The sequence below is a fragment of the Haliotis rubra genome, unplaced genomic scaffold (assembly GCF_003918875.1).
Source record: "Haliotis rubra isolate DU_JTF1 unplaced genomic scaffold, ASM391887v1 Scf102, whole genome shotgun sequence".
NCBI lineage: Eukaryota > Metazoa > Mollusca > Gastropoda > Lepetellida > Haliotidae > Haliotis > Haliotis rubra.
In genome coordinates this window covers 349,900-377,202 of record NW_025764915.1, presented here as the reverse complement: position 1 = coordinate 377,202, position 27,303 = coordinate 349,900, and the positions used below count along the sequence as shown (strand labels likewise).

At 40.5% G+C, this 27,303-nt stretch overlaps 1 protein-coding gene across 1 annotated transcript; it reads right to left on the bottom strand.

Moving 5' to 3' along the window:
* Nucleotides 1-370: 370 nt before the first annotated feature.
* LOC124270025 lies at nt 371-27,303 on the bottom strand. Its single transcript, XM_046705049.1, has 26 exons — nt 27,161-27,303; nt 26,473-26,588; nt 25,662-25,838; nt 24,917-25,098; nt 23,700-23,960; nt 22,336-22,560; nt 19,667-19,873; nt 18,855-19,403; nt 18,161-18,316; nt 17,432-17,593; nt 16,703-16,899; nt 15,730-15,910; nt 15,031-15,198; nt 14,169-14,411; nt 13,388-13,552; nt 12,180-12,362; nt 10,900-11,175; nt 9,968-10,126; nt 9,142-9,327; nt 5,890-6,045; nt 5,165-5,401; nt 4,530-4,692; nt 4,218-4,333; nt 3,018-3,159; nt 1,878-1,981; nt 371-1,119 (listed from the first exon to the last, which is right to left on the bottom strand). Exons 5-26 carry the CDS (start codon nt 23,884-23,886, stop codon nt 1,037-1,039), a joined length of 4,245 nt encoding a protein of 1,414 aa, XP_046561005.1. The 5' UTR covers nt 23,887-23,960; nt 24,917-25,098; nt 25,662-25,838; nt 26,473-26,588; nt 27,161-27,303; the 3' UTR covers nt 371-1,036.

Below are 27,303 nucleotides of genomic sequence, written 5' to 3'. Positions count from 1 at the left end.
ATCAAATTAGCATTGCAATAGACATAATTATTCTAAAATCAATAGAAAATATTTTTATGATCTCAACGAAAAATCTAGCCCCGGGTTTAACATGCAGGTTATAAACTTTAAGATACTCAACAAAATGTATTTGTTTGTTTTATTTAAAAAATAGATTCCTTTTAAATATCAAGCACAAATATAAAGTAACAGTTTACGCTTAACAATAAATTATAAACATCAATTGCAGAGTAGTTTTGCATGAGCAAATATGCATCATTCCGCGACCAGAAACAATCATAATAGATGTACAATCGTCCCCGTAATGAGAGAATGGCTTGTTACTACCAGTAGCTTGAACAGTAGTATGTAACACGAACACGTTAGTTTGTTTGCTCGTACTTTAATTGCAAGTCTACAGCTAGCGTACAGCTTCGTTAGAGCCGAGTGTCAGAGGGGCAATTACTGATTATGGTCTCCATCAGCAAATCGTTCGTAGGGCTACAACATTCGTAACTCATGAGTAGGCAGTAACCACGAGGACGCTTCGTGACTTCGGACCCAGAGGGTCGGTGTTAGTGGGATTGTTCCTGACCTGGGCCTAGATTTTCGAAGCTATCTTAGCGCTAAGATAGCCGTAAGTTAATGTTATTGTATGGCACTTACGACTATCTTAGCGCTAAGAGAGCTTCGAAAATCTAGGCCCTGGACCCGGTGGCAGAAACGATCTTAGCACTAAGAAGGTCGTAACTCCCATACTTTAACATAGGCTTACGATAGTCGTAGCGCTCAGTGTCCGAATTAATAGAGCCTTCTTAGCGCTATGGCATTCTTAAGCCACGATTTAATAGTACAGAATTGCGACAGGTCGTAACGGTGCGAATATTTTGTGGATCGGGACCCAGGCCAGTGTTAGTGGGATTGGTACTGACCAGGATCCAGATAGAAAGCGCTTTGACATTCGTAAGCCTGTGAGTTAATATACAGCTGCGATAAATCGTAACGTTACGAATGATATGTAGATCGGGACCATGAAAGGAACGTGTCCTGTAGTATTTCAGATGCATTTGGCCGTGTAATGACTGGTCTGCCAACACAAACCAGCACAGTTGTGGACGCCTACAAAACACTCCAGTCGCCCTGAAAACAAAAGATCGGGAGTTTAGATAGGCATCGTTTCTTTCAGTTTATATCTCTTTCAGTGTCTAAGAAGCAGAACAGGGTGCAGTTTTAAAACACGATCTTAATGAAGACAGTGTTTTTATGGATGTCAACTTCTTTAATATTTCGGAGTACATCCTTACTCCTTCATCTGGTGAATGAAGGAGATGATGAAGGAGTAAGGATATACTCAGAAACGTTTGGTTCTTCATTATAAAGAAGTTGACATCCATAAAAAACCTCTCTTCCTTATGTGTATCACTTCTAAAAGTAACATAAGTACATTTTATATATTAGATTACACATTCTTAGTAAAGTACAAATTCTAGTACTTTTGGGGGTGAGTCCCATCCGGGATTCGAACCCACACCCTCAGAGTCAGGCACCTAATCGCCGGCACACGAAGTCAGCCGCCTAACCCGCTCAGCACTTCTAAACGCCATTCAAAGACCTAACACGATCTTAGGTAATCGGAAGTCCTATTGCTAACTCCTAACGTAGGCAAATACTCAACAATTTCATCAATGACGTGTCTTGTTCAGACTCGAATATGTAATAAAAGCTGAAATATTCCGTGCGTGTTAAACACCAAACAACCACGCGTGATAGCTGATTTCGGAATTGGTTTTACAATTTCTTTCATGAACATAGCTACAAATGCGTGTATCCAAACTCCAGATTAATGAATTGTTCTTTAGTATCAGCAAGTTTTGATCCTGACATGATATGGCACCTACCAAGTTCCGGTTTAACGGTCGAGACGACGGAGACACTTGTGACAAACGGCGGCAGCGTCGTCACTTCACTCCTGTTAACACCCTCGACAGTCACTCGGATCAGCCTGAAATTAATGATAAGATGAACTGAGATCGTTAAAAATCTTAACTAGTACATATTTAAGGTTCTAATTATAGATTTCATCAAAAGGACGAAGTAAGAAAATGATAGTGTCATTGTCGATGATTGCAAATCGAAACAGAGGGTAAGTTGATGTCAAAGTTACGAACTACACTGACGTACAAAAAAAATAGACAAACAGAAAAAACAACGCATTGTTCACAATGTTTGTGACTTCTAAGTTACATTCAAAACACTGAAAAACAATCCCAAAATACCACTTACTGGATTTTTACGTCAGTTTAGTTGAATTAGCCATTGTTCTTTAGCGGTAGGTTTGACAGATGATAAAGGAAAGATACACAGATTTAGGACAATGGTTAGGTTCTTATCGTTAAACACACACACACACACACTTATTAGAATTATGTTATGTTAGAATATTGATCTCCAGGAACACATGCTTGTCGTAAGAGGCGACTAACGGGATCGGGTGGTCAGGCTCACTGACTTGGTTGACACATGTCATCGGTTCCCAAATGCTCATGTTGTTGATCACTGGTGCAGCCTCGATTAATAACAGACCGCCGCCATATAGCTGGAACATTGCCGAGTGCGGCGTAAAACTAAACTCATTCACTCACTCTAAACGTAATTGGTAAATATCCTACTGAGCATGTACGGTGCTTTCCACAATTTCTTCCTCCAAGATGACCACATTTGCATATTTATCGGATTATAATATCAAGTTTACTCCCATTGGTTTATCGGAATGAAAATATCCATGTAATAATACTATTGCCCCTACCCCATACTTGTAAGATATGAGTGACTGTGGTTTTACGCCGCATTAAGTAACAATCCAGCATTATCATGGCGAGGACACCATATATATATGTGGGCATCAAACACCGATATTTGACGCGAAGAACCAACGTTATAAAGGCTAGTCAGTCCCACCACCAATGTAAGCAAATTACGTTTTCATGTGTTATAAATAACGTTAATAGATATCAGTTCCATCTTTGTGAATGACGTACTTTGAATTGGCGTCGACGTAGAAATAGTAGTTGTTCATTTTCCCGTACAGATCACTGGCGTTGTCGACGAGGTAGATAACGCCAGTCCCGTCGGTGTCGCAGCTCTTCAAATCGCCGTTACTGAACCACATCAATCTTTCCACTGTCAGATAAAGACGCAAAACAAACTGATATTTCACTCGTTCAAGATTACAAGATGGTTGGTGAGTATAAATTGTCCAAAATGTCAGCATATGTCTGAGATGTGACATTTCTTGAGGTGTCATGTATTAACAGAGGAACCAACATATTTAGTTATAAAAATACAATTTGCCTCAAGTAAACTTTAAGATAAACATACAATAGATAATCACAGATGCCATTAGTAGCATATCTAAATGTAATCTAATATTAAGTATTAGAAAGGCTTTTAAAATATCTAAGATTGTATTACAATTTGAATGCTATATATCTTGAATAGTCAGGGGACAGGTTAACCCAGCGGCCTAAGACAATTCGATGTATATAGCTACTTGCCCTTGGCATGACACAAACCTATGGTTGCTGCTTCTGATACCATATTTTCCTTGGCAATAATTGCAGTATCCTACACACGATCTTGGTGTTCGCGGAAGTGGATTTCCTCCCACATAAGAGCTGACACACCGTGATGTGAATAGAAGCGACAAACCTCTTTCCACATCCACAAGAAAACTCTGCTAAAAGCAGGTACAATTGTACAATTGTCTCTATATCATGAGTAGATGTTTGTTTCAGCAGAATTACAGCTGTACGATGCTGTTTGTATACAAATCGAGTCTGGATCAGACAATCCAATGATTGTCCCCATGCGATACGATTGACAGAGCATGTGTTTATCAATCACTATGAAATAGTGATGATACGAGATGTTTGCGAAAAGATGAGCATAAAGGTGGTCAAAATAAGGAATTGCATTGGACATCGTTTTTGTCACTGATGCATCAAATTTGAATATTTCCTTCACATATGAATCATAAAACTTCTTGAAAGCTTTACTGAGGCCTTGAATGTTGTAACCCCGGTTAAACCGAACTCAGATATTAGAGTACATGTATATTGCAATTAAAATTAACGATCAGTTCTGAGCCTAAAATGCATGACTGAATATTTCTCCTCAAAGGTTTACCCTAAATGCATAGACTAGGACGCTTGATTGGATATTCCGTTTCAAACACTTACTTTCAGTGTCGAGACTAAGATGTTTGATAGGATGATCCTCCTCCAGGACGACTGTTCTTGAAGTCTCTCCATACCTCAGCTGCATTATCGTGTTCCCTTCAGCCCAGTACATAACACTGGAATCCAGCACAACATCTTAGATTGTCCTTCATTCGAGTACAAACACCTAACGCTACTTATCCTCAAACTTTTGTATAAAACATGTATGTGACGGGCGCAGGAAATGAAAAATGTTTAAGCCAACATAACTGACTTCGCTGTACATGAAAAGGAGAGTTTGTAAATTTTACCACACAATGCAGTGCAACTCACAATTTCTCTTGGTGAAAGACGAGGTCACGTGGTTCACTGAGTCCGCTGAGAATAAAACTGGCACCCCCAACGTCAGCGGACACACCAAGGAGGCTACCACTAGTCAGGGTAAAGAAGACAATCCCGGACCTGTCGTCTACAGCCAGGCCTGTGATCTCTTGACCTGTGGACAACCGTGGACATTTTGGTAAAAGTGTCATCCTTATAATAATTATTCGTGATCTTTAAATGTAAGAGTATTTATGATGTTACATTCATTGTAACTTATTTAAGGTTAATTTTATACGAGGCATGGCAATGGACAAAAGATAACATAACTATTACTAACTTTAAACGTATCGTTGCACAAAAAATATCGTTGTACTGCTATCAAATCGTAACCCTGACTTTCGGTCAAGAGTCATATGACGCCATATGGAATAGTCGTAGAAATTGAAAGGTAGGAGGGACCATATTGTTACTTTCGCTGCATTTATATTTATACCAAATAACTGCTCAAGTGTAATTTTCATAAAAAGAACATGTAGCCTTCAGGTTTCGGATAAGAAGTCATTTTGGAACTGTTAATGAACGACTTAAAAAAGCAATAGCGACATCATAAAAGTACTGGGGTTATTTTGTGAAAGTGTACCTACCTGAAATGGAAAGAATTGATGTCGACTGGCTTCCATCTTGTTTCATTCTCCTGATCGAAGCTGGGGCTAAGGTGCTGTAGTACAAGAAGTCGTCGGTGGCGCTGTAGATGAGATTGGAGACGCTGCCGGTGGTGATGTCAAGGTTCAATGTATCAGGGGTAAGCGAGGCGGCGTTGATAATGGTCAGCGTGTTTTGACCACTGGTTACAAGGATGCGCTGGTCGGAATCCTCTGGGGCTAGAACATACATAACCATCGAGGCAGTGTATCGTTTCCTGACGGCGTGGGGCGATGCATATCTAACCAGTTTCTAGGTTTGTCTGGTCCCGACTCGTTGGCATAACAAGATTGAATTTCCATTGAAGGGTTGACTACATTCATGTTCTTTACTTACAGCACTGCTTGTCTACATACCACTTGTGTCACATTGTGTAAGAGAGTTGCGAGTGAAAGATAAGTAAAACGGATAAGTATTTGTGTTTGTGCGTAACATTAGGTTTTAAATTTACACAGGTATTTATGCGTTTAAAGTGTTTCTATAGTTCAGAATGTTACAATGTATATTCGCAAATTGTAAATTGTGCAACTGCTGTCTACAAAATCATATTGCAGCTTTTATAAAAGCCGAACACCTTTGGAACATTTACTAAAAATGGTCTGAAAGTCAGATTAAATGTTGCCATGCATATCATTCATTCTTTCACTGTATATTATGTATCGCTCACCACTGCACATGCTTTCTTCTGTAATCCCATCCTCGTGACTTGTATAGAAACCAGGACAAGCTTTACATTCAGTCTGTCCCCTCTCGGCTTGATAGGAACCCGGGGGACACGCCTCACAGAGACCATCAGTGAAGTATGTACCGGCCGGACACTTCACTGTAACCAAACTATCATGTATCTATCCATGCAGACTTCGTGGAAGGATTACATCACCTCCAAATGTCTTACAATAACATTGGTATATTTGGTTTTACCACATCGTCATTTTTCTTCTATTTAAAAAATATTTTTTATCATGATTTGTCACTTTAAGGAGGATAATGTCTATACTATGGTATTTGTTAATAATACAATAATAATAATCGCACAATACTCCTTCCTAAAAAAGGAGACTTGACTGATCCCACAAACGTCCTCCCTATCACATGTTTGAATACTCAGTTTAAAATTTTCACAGGGTCTTTAACAAGTCTCGTGTCATCTTACTGCTCTTCCAATGATATAATTTATAGAAAGCAAAAGTGAGCGAGAAATGGATGTTGGGGGTGCAAGGATCAACTTCTTGTACAGAAAATGATTTTGGAAGAGGCTAAAACATATCACAACCTCTCCGTGTGCTGGATTGATTACAAAAAAGCATACGACTCTGTCCCTCATGAATGGATTCTGAAGTCTCTCCGTTGTATTGAGCTCCCTGAGCGACTACTTGATTTACTCAAGTCCTTAATGAGTTGCTGGTCGACTCAACTTGAGATGTACTTGCAAGGGCAGGTGCAGACTTCGGAATCTATTCCAATCAGATGGGGAATATTTCAGGGGGACCCCTTCAGTCCTTTGCATTTTTGTTTGTCTCTAAATTATTTGAGCTTTCTGCTCAATAAAGACGAGGGTTACCATCTCGGACCTCCTAAGCGCAGATCCCCAACACCGCTTACTCATCTCCTTTACATGGATGACATCGAGCTCCTTGCCAAAGGAGTTGCCAATTTGATAGAGCAAGTCCTCCTTGTGGAGTCCTGTTATAAAGATATTCGCATGACATTTGGACTCGACAAATGTAATACTCTTCATTTGAAACGTGGCAAGGCAAGGTTAATGGGGAATCGGTCAAGTTACGGGGTGGGGTGGGGGAGGGGGTTGAGTTATTGAGCGTCTTGTGGAAGATCAGGCCTACACCTATCTTGGAATGCAAGTTCGTGACAAGCTCCAGAGTGCCCAAATTCAAGAAAAACTTCGGGCCGAGTACAAATCTCGCTTAAAGAACTAAATGCTCGAAACAAGGTCAAAGCCACCAATACTTTTGCTGTGCCAGTCCTCTCCTATTCCTTTGGAGTAGTTGATTGGACAAAACAAGACATCCAGAGTCTTGACCGCCTGACCAGAAGGATCATGTCTGATAACACAGCCCACCACCCTCGTTCCTCTCTCAACCGTTTATACATGCCGATCAATTCTGGAGGTCGGGGTTTGATTAATGTCGAGGCTCTTCATGATAGAATGTTATTGTGTACTTTTGCACATATTTATTTGTCGGATGATCCTCTGGTAATGCATGTGAAGACTCATGATGAAAGCAAAGAATTCCACAGCTATTTTAAGCTTGTTGGACAGAATCTGAAATTTGATGTTGATTTTGTTGATGGCAATGTACTGCTGGACGGTACAGCGATGGGAATAAACCAGAAGTCCTTCACCAAGTCTGCCCAGAGTCGGTCATTTGTGGAGAAGCATTCTAAGAAACCATTGCATCGTGTGTACATGCAGTGTGTGGAACAGAATAGCAATCCCACCAACTCCTTCGCCTGGATGAAGTCGGCTGGTCTTAAATGTGAAACTGAGAGCTTTCTTTTTGATGCTCAGGACCAGGCACTTCCCACTCGTAATCGCCTAAATGTTATTCTTAAGAAAAGATCAATATGAAATGTCGATTGTGCAATGAATTCACAGAGACTGTCCAACACCTTGTCAGTGGATGCCCTTCCTTGGCACAAACAGCATATCTTAGAAGACATGATAGCATGGCTCGCTGCTTTTATTACCGTCTCCGCCATGCCTGTGGCTTTGACTCCGAGGTCCATCCATGGTATGACCCTGAACATGTCCAGGGCGTCATGGAAAATGATGCTTTCAAACTTCTCTGGAATAGGCCCATATACAGCCTCATAAGAATTCCAGCCAACAAACCTGATCTTCTCCTTTTTGATAAAGCCAATGAATTTATATATATCATTGAATTTTCTGTCCCTTTTGACACCAATGTGATTGGCAAGATTCAGGAAAAGCATGATAAACATGCGGACCTCGCCTTTGAAATGTCTCGCTTGCATCCCAAGCACACTGTCGTCAAGCTCCCCATTGTTCTCGGTGCCCTTGGTTTGGTACCTCCTGATCTCTTGGCGCAGATCAGGAGAGTGCCCGGGTTCTCCACGGGGAGTACAGCCCTTCTGACACTCTGGGTAATGCAGAAGGCTGCAGTGTTGGGGAGCCTTCATATTCTCCGGACAGTTCTTGGTGGGTTTGACTAGGCAGCGTTTACTGGGAGAAGTCCCATTCGCTGTCTGGGCTGCGTGTAGAGGGGGCAAGGGCCCTGATCTGATGATGAGCCTTACCAGCCTGATTGTGCCAGGATCACCCGAACCCTCTCTGCTGCATACTATATTTAATCTGTAAAATATAATATAATAACGTTTACCATAGTGACAAGAGCCTAATTTCTCGCACAGGATCTCCACAACATTTGAAATGAACACGTTATTAATTGTCAGAAATGCCCTTATAAATTTAACTACAAGTACATGTATTATGTTTTGTTCTTGTCGGCAGGGATGATCAGACAATCAGTAAAATATCTTTCGTCAAAGGCCCATACATATTTAAGTATAAAGTGAATCATGAACATGCTCAAACACATTTATCATAGATTCAACGAACTAAAAATTAATGAACGACGAACAGTTCGTGCGCTGACAGACTCGTGCAATGCAACATGTCCATAAAATGTTTTTTAGCAATGTACAAATTGGTTTTATTAAAATGTGTTCCATTTGAAAACTGTTACCCTGTATTCATTTGAACTGTGTTAAATGGGTATTCCTTATGCTCTTCTTATCCATATTAGAGAAATGATATTAGTTAGGACTAATGTGATTCCAGAATGAGATACTTTGGGAATGTCTTGGAATGGAACCTTCATGTCCAAATGCTATAATTCATAGTTTCACTCGAAGACTGAATGTGAACGGTCGTACTCACAGCAGAGGAAGCTCCCAGGGATGCTGCCGTTGTTACAGGTGACATTCTGATACACCAGAAGGAAAGGTTCCGGTACGTTACCAGAGAGACTGATGCTGAAGTTGCTGTAGTCAGTAACGCTGACCTCAGCGTTGGCCTTGTCCAGTTTGTTCCAAGCGGCCAGGATGCTGGCTAAGGTGTCTGACACTGGAGGAAGTAACATATATGTGTGAGCAGTACATCCCCGTTGCTCGGGCACTCTGGAGACTATCGTTGTAACAGTATCGTGTAAATAAATGATATGAAATACCAATGATTCGGTGAACGGACATTTACTAAACTGGACAATGTAACTGATGTCTTTATGACACGGCTGGAATAGTTCTTTTCTCTCTTTTTGTGTGACACAGTTATACTGATTAGTATACCCATGGAATGGTAATGTTGAACGTACAGTTACGCGGTTCTCGGGACGAAAGAAATAGTTCGATGCATTCTCTTGGAATTTGTTACGTAAATAAACAACGTCAGGTGTCTTTGGTCATTGTAGGTGATACACATTCTACGCTGTGCTGTTTCTTTTTTAAATTAGTTTGACTCACGAGAACAGATTTCAAGTGATCTGTGAATTCCTGGGACAATAAAATTAGTTCAAACAACGGGGAACCGGACAACGTTATATGAATGGTGACACAAGCGGGAATACCATAAATTCGGGTTCGACACACATGGCTTGACAGAAAATATTATGCTACGGTATATGGTTGTTTTTAGTTTCTATCAAGTGATCAGTATTTACTTGTGTAGCAAAACATTATTGTTCTGAATACCAGATAGAAGAACACACCTGCCACGCAGTCCGATTCATGAGAGTGAGCATATGGACACACGAGGACGTCATTGTTGACCTCTAGCTCAAGGTCACGGTGAGTGGGTAAGTCAGTCTCGTTTGAGTAATGAACGAAGCCCCCACTGGGAGTGAGTACCTCTGCTACGTGCGGCGACACTGACAACATAAACATTAGTCCCTAAATATCTGGCAAACTAACAAATATAGATCGTAATGCATATGTAGATAATATTATGTTGTATGATAATATTTTAGATGCTGCGTCTAACACTGTTGTGTCGAAGTTGATGGAACCTACATTAATATTTCGAGTTATCCAAGGTTCGACACAACCGCAAAAGATAATGCAGGAGTGAGTGAGTTTAGTTTTACGCCGCACTCAGCAATATTCCAGCTCTATGGCGGCGGTCTGTAAATAATCGAGTCTGGACCAGACAATTCAGTGATCACCATGAGAATCTATCTGCGCAATTGGGATACGATGACATGTGTCAACCAAGTCAGCAAGCCTGACCACCCGATCCCGTTTGTCGCCTCATACGACAAGCATGGGTTGTTGAAGACCAGTTCAAGCCCGGATCTTCACGGGTGATACATGAACAACCCATGGTCCTAAACGTTAAATTTACTTTGAAGCACCCGGAAGTTCGACACAATAATGTCTTCCTGCAAGTCACTTATCTACATATCTACATATTTAGGAAATCGTGTACATGTATTTTATATCATTATGATCGTTTATGAAACATGAATTATGATAATAACATGATACAATATAATAAAACTATCGTAACAAAAAGAAACAATCCTTTTCGATTTACATGTTAAAGTCCAAGGTGTATTTCTCACTTTATTAATAAACACCAAAACACCATTCAATGATTATAATATTAAAAGACTAATACAGAGTGTAAATGATGCCGATTTACCCTCACTATCTGTCTGCAGCTGGGTCACGTCAATATCACCAGGAGCTATGTCAATGTACAGGGTCAATACCCCGAGTATGTTGCCATCATTCTCCGAGCAGATCCTGATAGTTTCATCACAGGCGTTAACGCGAGTCTTCCACTTGCAGGTGCCATCTTTCACACAAGAGAAGCCAGTTGCTAGCCAAGCCAGGAAGAAACTCACGGAGGTTTGGGAGACTCCATCTGCATACACGGCGGTATACTCCAGCTGAACTGTGAGCGGGGCTTCTGGTTCTGAAGAAAGTAAGGTCATACTAACAAACTTGATTCTTGTCACTAGTAATTGAACCTAAACATTTGTAGTATTATTTGCCAGCAAATATATCACTACAAATCAGTTTTACTGTTAAATTTCATTCCGAAGTTACACATTTTTTGTAACCGAAAACTAACTTTCGTATTTTTTCGAATCTCTCTTACAATTAAGTTTCATTTAGGGCAGTTGGAGTAGTGGGTGAGTGAGTTGGGTTTTAAGCCGCTTTTAGCAATATTCCAGCAATACCTCGGAGGGGGACACCAGAAATGGGCTTCACACATTGTACCCGTGTAGGGAATCGAATCCGGGCCTTCGCGTGATGAGCGAACGCTTAAACCATTGAACTACCTCACCGCCCCGCAGTTTTTAATAATTGGAATCCCAAATAGAATATTCAGTCAACATTAAACGTTCCTAATCATTAAACATTGCATTCCTAATGATATAATAGAAATACAAGACATTGTGGTATTATTGTTTGTTATTCCTTTATCCTGGTGCTATAATGATGATGGAATGGCATAGGGGAGGAGGAGGACAACGTTGACGATGAGTAGTAGTAGTAGTAGTAGTAGTAGCAGTAGTAGTAGTAGTAACAGTAGTAGTAGTACTAGTAGTAGTAGTATGTACTCCGCCTTATCCATGAATGACTGGTTACGTGTATGAGAAGTTAATGGTCACCTGGTATCTTCTTACGTGATTGCATGCTATAACAGAACAAATCCAGTTTATGATTAAACGTGTTCAGAGTTCTAGATAAAAATTGACTCATAATCCAGTTTTTACTTGCAACCGCTTTCTTGTCTCTTTTTGCAGCAATATTTAATATTCAAGTCACATGAGACCTGTGTAAGTAATATACCCTTCACAACAGAAACATTTAATTAAATGAAATCCTCCATGTTAACGGTATACGATTGGTCATACGACAAGCATGAGGTTCCAGGGACCTGTTCTTCCCAAGATGACCCATTGAGCTGACCTGTACATGAGTGGGCTACCCGTCCTGGTGTCCAGACACCTTTAGTACATCTGTACTCCATGTCATCTTGTGATGGCACCAGACCAACGGGGCAGCCAGTAATGCAGCTTAGGTTGCCACCAATTGACATGCAGACAGGGTTTAAGTTGTCTTGACCGTACAACAGGTCCTCCGCCAGGCAATCTGTGTGTGTTATGAAAGAAGCATGAATGGTGTCAGTCCTGCATACATTTCAGAGAAACAACAATCCATAATGCCAACAGATTTACTTTGAGGAGAGACATATATTGTATTATAAAGCATATATAGACCACTAGTTATCTTAACAGCATATAAACAATTCATAAATCTATTATTTGGTTTATTACTATGAATCGTCATAATTCATTTTGATCAACTGATTGAAAAGCAAGTGATGTTGCTCGTTTGCGTAAGTTTCCTCAGTAATCACTTGATCTTCGAAATGTAATTAGGTACAAGTGGCGTATACAGTTTGTCCTTTATTTGACTCTTTTCTTTGACCATGGTCCAACGGTCTTTAAGAATGAATTTCTGTATCTGTAAACACGCTCCTGGGAAAACACTGAGCCAGTGGAGCTTGAACTGCATATATCCATACATATGATGACACCTACATTCTTGAAGGATTGAATCTGTTTCATAGTTGGATGGTGCCTTCATGCTATGTAGTCTCTAAAAGGGCAATGTTTGACTGTATCAACTACTTTTCTTCTTCTCTTTATGAAGAAATCTTATTTTCATAAATAACTAGATGTTACTAATAGTGTTTCTTGCTGACTACTACTCGTTTTAAGTGTTGGTGTTCCTTGGCAATTGCTACAGCGCTGATGACACTGTCAGTTTCTTTGCTTTTATTCAGGCAAACATGCAATGTAAGTTAATCTATTTCATTTAAAATTTGTTTTATCCTGAAATTAATTCAATTTAAATTATAAATGCCATTCCATGTGTGATTGATTCCCTTACTGTTCCTTTACACCTATTGTTTATTATAAAGACAAGATATTTTTGTAAAGTAACCTGTCTTTCAACAAAGACAATCATTACTTCACTTTAATATTTCAGGACCTCATAAAACAATGGATAACCTCGTATGGAACCAAACCAGCGGTTAATAGTGATCTGTTTTTCTTCAACTGCCTCTTGAAATTCATATACATACATGTACATGCATGTATGTTACTTACCTGGACATTGTCCCATTCGGCACGTGGACTCAAGGGTTGCATTGCCCACACACGGTTTGCTGCCATCTTGGAGGCTGTCACAGTATCGGTGCCTAGTCCTCTGGCCACGCCCACATGTCACAGAACACGCCCCCCATTCCTCCCACATGCTCCACTCTCCGTCAGCTGTAGAGAAATTATATATAAATGTCAAAAGACACTTCAAACAATAACCATGTTGTATTTATTACTCTGTCTTTCAAAATGTCGTTACCGTGTTTCCTGTTATAAAATAAACCTATCCGTATTTTGGATGGTTAATGTGTGTGTGTGTGTGTGTGTGTGTGTGTGTGTGTGTGTGTGTGTGTGTGTGTGTGTGTGTGTGTGTGTGTGTGTGTGTGTGTGTGTGTGTGTGTGTGTGTGTGTGTGTGCGTGCGTGCGCGCGGATTTAAGTCTTGCCTGCTGAAATACCATGAGATTCCAACGGATTAATTGTTGGTCAGTATTTATTATCCCCTGTATGCCGTGCTATAGGCAGGGTAACAAAAAGTACCATTTTTAAACATCCATTGACATCAAAGTATTCGCTTTTCCTTCAAAACCACCAAGTTAGCGTCCCTGTCACTAATGATATAAAATTTAAACATTTTTTACAAATATGCTCATCATACCTTAACTACCCAAAACACGTCTAAATGACAACTGGGATTGTTTAATGGTTAAAACGCTCGTATGCCATGTGAATATTCTTGCACCAACGAGTCTTCTAAACTACGCATTTTGGATATAAAATCTTTCTTACGTAAATCAGTTTGACAAAGCCTCCCTGTAGTACCCGCAGGGCAGATGCACGTGAACAGTTCGTCCTCCCCCGACCCTGCGGCGCAGGTAGACCCCTGGGCACACTGATTGTCCATACACTGGTCAGGAGGGGTGAGACACAGAGGGCCTGTGTATCCACCGTTACACATACAATAAGCCGATACCGGGGAAGACAGGTAGCACCGTCCGTTTTGTCCACAATAGCCAGTGCATAGGTCAGAATCTAAATTCAGAATATCATACATCTGTCACATAGTGAAATAACATGGAAGCGTCAAAGAGATGCTGACACCAGGTGTTCTTAAAACGGATTACAGTGAGCTTCCAGGTGGAGGTCAATCTCTGTGATTTGAAGGTTTTTACAACCGACCTGACTCCAGCTATGAATTGTGATGGGCTTAAACACACCTTTATATAAGTTCAACCTGGAAGTACCATAAGCTGAGGAAAAGAGATCCTGTTAACTAAACAAGAAGGAATAGTTCGCTCCTTAATCGTCCAGATTTCGTCTGCAGAGTTGCATCCTCTGTCGTGTTATGATCATTTTACCGTGGGTTCGATTTTCATATTCCTGCGGACCTCACCGAGTTTGCCAATTTTATCGGAAAAATATCAACCACCAAGCCTTCCGCCTCAGCTGACACACAAACAGATTGTTTATTTGTTTGTTAGTCCCGTCAGTCTACTCTTACAAGTATAGGTCGGATTCTAATCCGGATCTTCACAAGTTCACAAATTACCATTATTTGAGTATTATTCAAAGCCATCATATCCAGTCTCGGTCATTTTATCCTTTGTGATTTACGAAATTGGATGATTGGTTGAAGCAATATATAACTCACCAGTACATGTTGAAGGGGTTGCTTCATAAACATTGGCTAGTTGAACCATGTCCAGATGTTCCACAGAGAAAACAGACCCAGACAGCAGCGCTGAGCAGGAAGACGCCAGTGTGGATGCATGGGCAACGTCAACGGAGGGCACAACGACCAAACCACGTAGATGAACATCTGGAGAAAAACAAGCACAACAAATGCTGCAACAACACGTCCACTGTTGACACAGGTGGTATGGTTGCTCACCACTCGCCACTCTTGCATCAAGATGGCTAATTGTTTCTGGTAAGTGAAAAGATTTGTGTCATTCGTGGGTTGCAATCCTGTAGTTGACCTATCTTGGATTTTCAGAAGTTTTAACCAAAGTTAGTGAGTGAGTATGGTTTTACGCCGCTTTTAGCAATATTGTGGCAATAACACCACGGGGGACACCAGAAATGGTCTTCACACATTGTACCTACGTGGAGAATCGAACCCAAGTCTTCAGCGCGACTTGCGGACGCTTTAGCCATTAGACTACCCCACTGCCCCGTTTACATTTGAAATAGACGCAGTTGATATGCTTTCCTTCCACAGTATCCTTAAAATGACATCGTGATATTACTTCTAGTTCATAGTAGGTATTTAATCTTTTTTAAATTCGCCTTATGGTACATAAATATAGAAAACAATAAAGTTTCAAGTAAAGACATTTTAGTGACTTACAGACATCACTTCCGACCGTGATCCTCATCTTTGACTGGGCTGGGATAGGACAAGGAGATGTCATCTCTCCTTCCCATATCCCTTGACCGTTGGTAAAGATGGTGACCTTTTCGGCGGTCCAGATCAGTGTAACTTGGGTCCAGATCTGTGACAGAACACCTTGAAGGACCGTGTTGTCACTGCAATGATACAAGATACCCACTGGTTTAGATCCGATCCAATCACTCAATGTCGTTCGAGTTCTACCCATGAAGGTCCGGGTTAGAATGAACCTTCAGTAAACCATGCTTGTCGTAAAAGGCGACTAACCGGATTCGGGTGGTCAGGCTCGCCGACTTGGTTGACACATGTCATCGGTTCCCAATTGCGCAGATCGATGCTCATGCTGTTGATCACTGGATTGTCTGGTCCAGACTCCAATATTTACAGACCACCGCCATATAGCTGGAATATTGCTGAGTGCAGCGTAAAACTAAACTCACTCACTCACTCACTCGAGTTCTTGCTATGTTAGTTACCATTTAAAGGTTGTAAATATAATGATACTGAATGTATGTCTCAAGTTTCAAGCTATTAATTCAGCAGTACTTTAGTTACTCAAATTAAACACCGGGATGGGTTTTTTGGCATCTGATTAAAATCTGACGAGAGCCATATTTGGACAAAGGTTTTCTATTTGCTAAAATGTGCATTATTTAGTGAGTGTGTTTAATATTACGCCACTTTTAGCAATATTCCAGCAATATCACTACAGGGGACACGAGAAATTGGCCTCACACATTGTACCCATGTGGGGAATCGAACCCGGGTCTTCGGTGTATCGAGCGAACGCTTTAATCACTAGGCTACCCCACCACCCCTATTTAGAATGTGCATGTTTTGGGCAATATGTGGCCATGTGTACTAATCTGATTGACAATGTGTTTCATCGCTAGTTCTTAAAACATCATACACTTGTGTATGACCTCTTTACCTCTGTGTTGACGTGGATGTCGGATGATAGCTGAAGTCGGAGGGACGTTCCAGTATCTGCGCCGAACACCTCAAACTCAGCCTGGTTCCCGTCTGTTTCGACCTTGACCCACATTCCCAAGGTGAACTCGCAGATGTCAGATTGTGCGACAGACGTCATGTTGAGTGTGACGGGTCCCTCCATTGTAATGTCTCGAGCTACGACATGATTACAGAAATATCGCGATTCCATTAATTTTTGAAGGCTTGTAGTTTTCAAATTTAGGCCAGGCAGAAGAGTGAATTAATTAACACATGATTAAATGCAGAGCTATTATTAATTAGCAAAGGAACACATCCATATCCCTTACTAGACGGTTTATAATGGAGGGTCGGAGGGGCCTTTTTCTGAATTAAAAAGTAATGGGATGAAATGCGCTGTCGAAATATACTCATGCCAATAATGGTTGTCACCCCTTCAATTTTTTATTGGAGAGGGATGTGGGTGGGGAGGTGTGAGGGGTTGGGGGGGAGGGTGACAACCATTATTGGCATGAGTATATATCAGTGTTAATACTTGGGCGATCAAGGGATTGGGGCTCTGTTTCTGAAGCGGTTCCGAATAGAATAAGGAAGCCATGAGACGAAAGAGGCTTTCAAAGGATACCAGTGTTTATATCGGGCGGTCCAGAGACAGACGAATTTGGCGCGGGATTACTTATTCACCCATGCACTAAACATGTCAACTCACCAACGCAGTCCGTTTGGGTATCTGACGCTGCTGTCTCGGTAGTCAGCCCTGGGGGACAGGCTGTACAGGATTTGTTCCCGGTATCCGGCTGGAATGTTCCCCTTGGACAACTTGAACAGGGGACCAACCCAGTGGGAGAAACGTGACCAGGCCCACACATCTCTGTAACAACACAGCTGTCATGCTCTCCAAAATGCTTTCCACAGTCACAGCGCAAACTATTAACGGTTGTACTGATGCCATTTTGGAAAAGTCTCAAATGAACAAGAGTGACATCGAATTATTCCGATCGTAATTTCTGCAGAAAATCAGACCGTAGTGCATTATGTTTCTATTATATTACATGATTACCATCCCATATATATGTATTGAAGTCACAGTAACGTAATTTCCATTCTTACTGTCAACGTTAATATCATGTCACTGCGCAACGTCACGTCTAAAGGTTGTGACAACGTAAATGGGAGTCCACAGAATAACGTTAAAACATAAGATGGTGACAACGTGAAATATTGTTAGCTGGGTACGTACGCAATTGGGACACGATGGCATGTGCCCGTTAGTCGCCTCGTATGACACGCATGGCTTGCCGAAGACCAATTCCTGTTCTTGTTTGCTGTTCATGCAGTCTGCGTTCAGATAATACATGTTCCACAGCAGGGAATAGTCACCGTATGGTTGAGACATTATCATTATAACCATATCTAGTTTACCCTGATCTCCACTTACCAAAGCACTGAGTTTCATTGAAACTGCCCTCTTTGAGAGTCGAGAAGCCGATTGGACATTGCTTACAGTCAGTGGAACCTGTCGTGTCCTGGTAGTATCCAACAGGGCATAATTCACACAGCTCGTCCGTGTAGTAACTGCCTGTAGGGCATGGCACTGTAACAGAGCCGTCGTGGATGAACAACAAATATATACCCTTACTGGGACAGACGATGTTATAAGGGAAGAAACTGAATGAGTCATTGCAACAGGAAGTGTCATAGTAAGGGAGTGAGCTTAACATTATGGCTGGCTAAAATGATCGGAAATGTCGATAGGAAAAATATGGATGATTATCGATCTGAAAATTCTGTTATCGATAATATCGTACATTAAGTCTTTATAAAAGGTTTAGGATTTAATTTATGGTCTGCTTCTACATTAGTTCAGGAAGCTGTTTGTTGATAATCCCTGTCCCTGCTTCACTGTCTGACGAGAATACTAACATTGCTTACTCTAGGAACAGGCTAAAGCGTTCACTCGTCACGCTGAAGACCCGGGTTCGTTCCCCGCATGGGTACAACGTGTAAAGCCCATTTCTAGTGTCCCCGCCGTGATATTGCTGGAATATTGCTAAAAGCTGAAAGCTAAATTAAATCAACCAACTACTCTTGGAACAGGTATTAATAAGGACTTTGGATTCGATACTACTCACCACACCCTTCTTCGGACACTCTAGGTTTGGTGGACCCTTCACCACATAGTGGTTGTTCTTCCAAGGGCATCATTCCCAATGGACTGATCACTTCACCATTCACAGTGAAAGAGCTGTCTTCACTTAAAGCTTGGTACAGACTATTAAGAACTGCAGTTGCTTGTGCTGTTTGATCTGCGTCAGATAGAGCTGGGTTGTCAGGAAGTTCCAAGTCTACATCAAAAGCCACATAGTGCAATGCGGGAGATCGTCGTACACGATCCTGTAATTCCAGTACAGACCGTTTTTGTCTTTCCGTTTGTTTCTTGTTTGAAGCATCATTCACCAATGCTTCAGCAGCATGGCGACGTCTTCGGCTGCTACCACAGTAAACCTTCACATTGACTGCACGACAATGCGTTGCACCCAACCCAAGACAGATAGGGTTCATGGTCGTTACAGCCCTCAGTTTAAAACTTTGTTTTATACTTTCCTCTGCACCTTCGCACGTTCCTTCATACCACAAATAGACCGGAAGTCGCCTCATATGCCTTAGAAATGGTAGCATCTCTGTGAAAAATATTAATTTCAATATAACGATTATTTGTCCTATTGTTGTGATGTTGCTTGAACTCTGATGGCGTTAAAAAAACATGTTACGCATTCACTGACTAAGAAGGGATCTTCCACTTTGAATTGAAACAATTTGTTTGAGTGGGGAAGATATTTAACTCCAAACTATCTGACAAAAATACATTTTATTCGAACGTTTCTTTTCGAAATTGTGAGTGATGAACACTACTGTGTGTCAACGGAATACATAACATACTCACTTGTGCATTCAGAGACCAAATAATAATGTCCTGCGTTCCATGCTGTTAATCCATTAGAATCACTAGTGCATCGAAACTCATAATCATACTTTGTCTGTGGTACATCGTAGTCAGTGTTGCAGTGCAGGTAGCAGACTCGCTGGCTGGCAAACATAGAACACGACAGTGCACCATGATCTGGAGGCCGAAGGTCTGGGCATTGTTCAACTGAAATTGTAAGACTACGTTCAAATTCAGTATGATATTCCACAGAGTGTCTCACAAGGTTACGATGAGCCGGACATCCTTAGAACCCATACTCAGTATGAAACACATTATTGGGCCGAGCCATGGTCAAAAGATTTTCAGGCGATACACTCTCGCTGATTATGAGCTAGAAGAATCAAGGTAAGTAAACAGGTAAACATGCTGGTAGGTAAAAAAATACTGTCCATAGGAATAATGAGATTAAAAAACACTGGTCGTGAGCAAAAAAAATGTTGGTCATGAGCATGAGATCCAATGCAAGTGAACGGGTAAAACATCCAAGTAGGTCAAAAGTATGAAGAATCAAATTGCATATTAAACAAAGTTAACTATGAGCAAGTAGAGTCAATAAACGCCAACAGGCAAAGCCATACACCCATATTGGTTAAATGTGTTACTATGTCATGCATCAACCAAGTCAGTAAGCCTGACTATCCGATCCCGTTAATTGCTTCTTACAAACATCGGTCGCTGAAGACCAATTCTAACCCGGATCTTAACGGGTAAGGTTAAGCTTGGCTTACTCTTTAGTAATGAAGTCAAATACCCTGACACCAATAATAATAATAATATCAACGTTATGAATTGGTAGACAGATAAATATTCAGACATATGTCATCGGTATAGAAAGGAATTTATATTTAGGCGTGACAATAAACGGTAGGGTTTTTTTTCTTGAGGTAATATCGAATATGTGGGGACTGGCGTGAGCTGTTGGGCGTCCACCACGTCGTATGAGCTGATGAAATATACTCCCCATCAACAAGTTTAGACTCACTAGTGTAAACGTAGCCACTTACTTCAGTCAACTGTTTAAAACAAGATTTTGCAAAATATTCCATACTGTTTAAGGGTACTGTTTACACATGAACTGATGTATTGTAAAACAAATCCATAATCCATTATTGTCATGAGTTCAATAAATGATGAAACTCAGTGAAGAATTGGTGAATTCTTAACAAAACTTTACACCAAAACGAAGCTGTTCACATACACGACATCTGCACATTCTTTTCAGTAATATATGACGCATGCAGTGCCCGGAGTTCGAGAACCGTTCGATCAGCTGTTTTTGTGTTCACTTTGTACAGATTTATTTTACCGACTTTCACTGCTTTATTTAAGCTCTTTTATACATAGAGTGGTTTGCATACTCAGCTTAAACATAACTGACATTTTTAGAGCAGTTTTAAGCTTGTCAGAATATGTTTCACTGATGTTAAACTGTATGCAACTGTATACAAATGTTGTGACGCGGCGTTGCCATGACGTCACATTGGCGGCTTTAAAATGACAGTACTAGTAGCACAATGAAAACAAGTATAATATTCAAACACATTGCGTTACCTATTTAACGATGGACACAATTCTTTGATGAAAAAGTTTTCTTTAGCTTTACGCTGCATGGCGTCAGCAGTATTCATTTTATAGAAAGGGAGTATTTTAAATTTTATTTCCTTTCCTGCTGCGCATTTGTCGATGTGAGCCCTTAAGGGGATGCACCTTGTTTTTGGGTGCTTAATCTGTTGTTTATGGACGCGCATTCTGTCACTCAAGCACTCCGTTTGTCCAATGTATTCTCCATGACACCCTTGGCATATAATAACATAAATAATATGTTTTGCGGAGAAGTCCATGTTAGAGCGTACATGAAATAATTGTTTCCTGGTTTTGAACTTTATACATGAAGTTTCAAGTATATATTCACAAGTCCCACAATTTCCCCGTTTACATTTTGAGACACTGAATTCTGTAGGTTTAACATAGGGTGACACGGAAACTTGTTTAACCGTCATTGACCAATGAAATTAAAGTATTTTACATGGAGGTAAGATAAATATATACATTTACTGCTACAATCTCCCTGAAGAGTAAAGAACGAAACATGTTGGAGGCAAGAGGCAGTCTGTTTTTATTTATCTATGTGATTATATATTGTTGCAATATATATATTGTTGCGCAGTGGAAAATAAAACGATTGGGCAAAGCCATGCAAATTAACTGAAATCCTAATCAACTAAATTTTCGAACTTACCTTTTGGCCTAAAACAAGGAACTAAACGTGAAAATTATTAAAAGTGCGAAAACTATGAACTTTACATGGAACTTGCCGTGATTCTCTTAAGCGATTCTAAATGAACTTTGAAATGAAAAGAACTGCTAAATATCGCTAACCCTTAAACACACGAATGCAAGTTCAACAACCTAACGCCACAATAGCCAATTGAACCTACACATCTAACATCTAAGTCATTCGTAGTCTAAATGCCTAAACACGAACTGGAACCGAATGGCAGAAAGGAGCGAATGCCCAGTGTATAGCTGACCACCGTCTTATATATGCAAAACCTATTCGTTTATTTTTAAATAAATAAATAAATGACACAATAGAGCACAACAAACACTCTTAACATACGACATACCTTTGCAAAATGGTTTGTTCTTCGGAGGAGTGTCATGCTGCCCCCAGTCCCAGTACTGGGTTGGGTTGCTGCCAGATGTCTCACTACAGGTGATGAAGTTCTTCCCAACCACAGGTAAGTCATAACGGCAGTTCACCTCACAGTGGGAACCCAGGTAAAAGGGAGGATCACAAGTGGGCATGGTCAGGTACTCCCCTTCCAACTCCGGGGGATAACACTCCTTAGCTGTAAGTATTGATTGTCAGTTGTCTACGCGTCCTAAAACGTCACTTGTGTATAATATCATTTCGCTTAGAACCCTGGAATTCACGCTCAATAATAGCACACTTGTACCTGTTTTTTTAATAATTGTGAAAGAGAGGTTGTAAGGTGCCATGCGGCAGAATGCAGTCAAACCTATACAGTTAAGCCACAATTGGCTCAATTGAGCTCCATCTATAACCTTGAAAAAATGAGCACTGAAACCCATTATTCCCGTCGTCAGGGAAACGTCATATATTCCAGTAAACACCTTGTTTATTAACCCTAGAGAATTAAAAGCTAAGCAGATTACAAGTTGTTGTAAGGCGTTTGTATTTACTGTGCTTGTTCCTGTAGCCATGTTTTTATCTTGATCACGGAAGGTGAGTGAGTGAGTTCAAATTTTACGTCACATCGGCATTATTTTAGCAACATCTTGACGCCAAGAAGTTATATACTGAGAATAAATATATTATATTTTTAAAATGCTGTCATCGAAGGACAGTATAACAAAAAGATTAATCAAAACTAGTTTCAGATCAGTTTTATGTGTCAAAAACACAATTTAAATTGCTATAGATCGCTATAGATCACCATACTAGGGACCACGGGGACTTACAGTATGTTTGCCCCCGCATAGAACCTAGCTGGGTTTACACTATCCTTTCAGATCGGAGACAAATCTGGCCTTATTTTAAAATAACACATACATGTATACTCCGTTTAAAAGAAAGTTCTTTGCATGTTTCGGGACTTATGTACCCTCTCACGAGGACAATAATTTTACAATACTTTAACACCAAAACCACCCACCTTGAGTATACAACGGCTAACAATTTCAGTTGAGATGTACTGTTCCAATTTCAATATATCTACAAAGTATACTGTATATATAAAAAAATTGAAAACAACCCTGTTTCCTTAAAAAAACAGAATTAATTGGGCACTGACATTGATAAAAAGATCCTTTAAAAATGAAGAATGATAATGAATATCCCTCGTGATAGAGAAATCTACACAATCAAGCAAATTGTGCTTGACTGTGATGCGGTCTGATCCCTTAAGATGGGAGTAAATCCCGAAAAGCAGCTGAGTATAAGAGAGCACAGTTGTTTTCATCTTACCTTCAATGTTAACTGCAAAGGTACACCGTGTTGCTTTATTTCCGGTGGCATCTTCAGCATCAAATGCGACGAGATGGACGCCAGGGGAAAAAGACCCAGAGGTTATATTGTACAGACCCAACGGCTGGATAGAAGGGAGGTCACCAGAGTTGTCAGTGGCAATAACATGCGGCCAGGTCACAACCATTCCGTTCTGGCCTGGAACTGCTGGCTGATGTATGGTCTGCGTTGGACAGTTCGTGAAAACAGGATCCTCAGCATCTTCAAGATGAAGAAACTAAATGCTACTATTATCATGATACCCTAAATGATGCTTTTGCGCTATCATCAGTAATTGAATACAGAGAAGTATATTCAACTCATAGCTATTATTTGGTGTTATTATGGAGCAATCTGGGTTATAAAAAGAACTTGGGTGACAATAATATATCAATAATGTAGAACATCTTTCCCAAATTATGCTCCGGGACAAATGTTCCTGCAACAGTTGTACATGGCCTGCACAAAGCAGTGGTCGCTATGTTAGTAAACATATTGGGTTGTTTAGTAACTTGTTGCAGTACAATGATCTGAGCATGAACATGACTTGCCTGGCAACAGTTTTTACAGTATTATGCTGCTGCATTGGCGTCGCTTAACATGGGTAAGCTTCCATTTTGTAGTCCACAAGTAATTCCACATCCGCGACCGATTCATCCAAATGGCATATCTTGTCTAAATTTTAAACGACCCGAGAAGATCCGGGTTAGAATTGATCTTCAGTGACCCATGCCTGTCGTAAGTGGCGACTAACGGGATCTTGTGGTCAGGCTCGCTGACTGGGTTGACACATATCATCGTATCCTAATGGCGTAGATCAATGTTCATGCTGTTGAACCCTGGATTGTCTGCCATATAGCTGGAATATTGCTGAGTGCGGCGTAAAACTAAACTCACTCACGCATTCACTAAGTTTGAAACACTGTCGCACAGGATACCAGAACCTGGACTTATCGTCATGTGTCTTCACAACAGGTGACCTCACTGATTACACTTTGGATGACAACACTATATTGATTTGAAAATTTGCCAAACACCTTCTTCTTTGTGTAAATTATTTCAAGGAGACCATCTTGATTTCTCTTTATCAACTCGTTACATCAACAAACGACAGATATGTCTTCGAAATAAAATCATCTTTGGTGGAAATTTATTCCAAATTGACATGAAACGCTTACCAGAACATTCAAAGTCGATTCGTGACCAGGTTGTTCCATCGCAGCGTGTGGTACGGTCTCTTGTCGCCGCATATCCCCTGTGGTGTTGCAGTTGATGATGCAGATGCTTCCGTAGTTACCTCCATCATCACAGTCGAAGGGGAGGCCGTTTTCCGGAATTGTTAGAGTTGGGCATGTTGTCACTGAATGATGTCGATGAATTTTCGTATAATTCGACATTGATGTTACAGATACGAAGGCAAATTGATCCACTGCTTCTCTTTAAATGTGTATTGTAAAGAATTAATTATTTCGTATTTGAAATGATACATAAAATGGTCAGGAGACATACCATAACGCAAAAAAAAAGGTATTTGATCATTTATGCGTGCATGATCATGGTATTTAACACATAAGTATCTGGTAGATTAATATAATTAAAGTAATTTTGCAAATAGTTGCCAATTCTCATCAATTACAATTTTATCCATGTTTTAAAACCGAAAAAGAAGACAATGATTTTATTCGGTTCATGAAGAATTTGGAAAGTTATTTCAGAACGTCTTTGTGAATATTTTGATATTCACATATTCACTTGAATGGTTTTCTTATATTATGCTTATATAGTACATTTGTCAGTGTTCAATCTAAAATGACTTACTGAGCGAGCCAATATTGTTTAAAAGTTTCAGAGTTAAAGGGTGCCATTGGTTCAAAAGGGAATAATAAAATTATAATGTAACCACTCTGCAACGTGTGCACTTACATGTACATGTTGGAGATTCTTGCTCCCAGGTCCCGTTGTAACCGCAGGTGTTTTCGGAAGTCCCGTTCAGTACGTAGCCTGGACCACACGAATACGTGCAACTATCTCCGTACTTCACTCCTTGAATACATTCAACACTCCCATGCCTCGGACTGTGCAAGATTCCACACCTGCGAACTGGAGTATATATGTTACAATGAAACCTCTTCACCTCGACTCGTGTTATTGATCACTGGATTGTCTGGTCCAGACTCGATTATTTACAGACCACCGCCATATAGCTGGAATATTGATGAGTGGGGCGTAAAAGTAAACTCACTTACTCTTCACCTCGAGCTCGAGGAATTTTACATGTTTAAAGCCATGTTTAAGGCCACGTCTAAGGCCATGTCATATCCAGAGAGCAGAAAGATGGCTGCCGTCGAGCCAGTATAACGTGTCTGAGTATGATATCCATGTTTAATTTCGACAGTGAATGGTTTTACGCTGGTTTGAGCTATATTCCACCAATATCACGGCGGGGAAGACCAGAAATGGGCTTCACACATTTTACACTTGTGGGGAATCGAACCCGGGTGACGAGCGAACGTTATAACCATTAGGTTATCCCACGACCCTAATTTCGACAGTGGACAAACACTATCAAACCAGTAAAGTGATTGTATGTCGCTATACATGTTAAAAAGTTCTTGAACACAATGTTGAACCTATTTCATTTCGACTCACTTCGTCACAAAATTATTTAATTCTCAATATATGCTGTAAATCAATCGTCAGTTTTTAAGATATTTTATAAAAAAGTCTTACTTACTCTCAACAGCGAATAACACACTGCACTGTGATGATTGACCTCCATCTGTGGTCTTGTAGGTCACTCTGTACGAACCCTCAGGTAACGCTGACCCTGAGCGTGGACCTTCAGTCTGTCTGTTGACCAATAAAACTATATTTATAAGTTTTATATTTCGTTTTATTGTGAAACTCAATAACAATAACAAGAAGAAACAAGAGAAAGAAAGCGATATGTATGCCTCTCGTGATGATACACATAGCTTGGGCCGCCATATAGCTTGAATATTGCTGAGTGCGGCGATAAACAACAAATAAGCAAACCAAACTAACATATACCTTTCATCCATTAAGCATAATTTTATAAAAGCAGAAAGGAAACTATCAAAACACTACTAAACAGTACTCCCGTAATTGCTTTGAGGCATTGAGTAAGACAGTTTTACAACAATACGAGTTGGCAACGTTTAACAAAAACCAAATCAAACTGATGAAAGTGGCGATGTGCCCGACTCGTATTTCAGTGTGAGTGGTGAGTTTAGTTTTTAGCAACATTCCAGCAATATCACGGAGGGGGACACCACAAATAGGCTTCACACACTGTACCCATGTGGAGAATCGAACCAGGGTCTTCGGCGTGACGTGCAAACATCGTAACGACTAGACTCTCCCACCGCCCACTCGTATTGTATTATAATCTAAACACTTACATGATCGCATGTGTAGCCGCGGCAGTAGACCACGTAACGATAGCAGTGACCTTCCCTGGAGAAGTGTAGTGGACAGGAGAGATGTTTGGGCAGAACGGTTCCGGGGGAGACCGCACCACATACACAACTTTGTGGACAGCTTA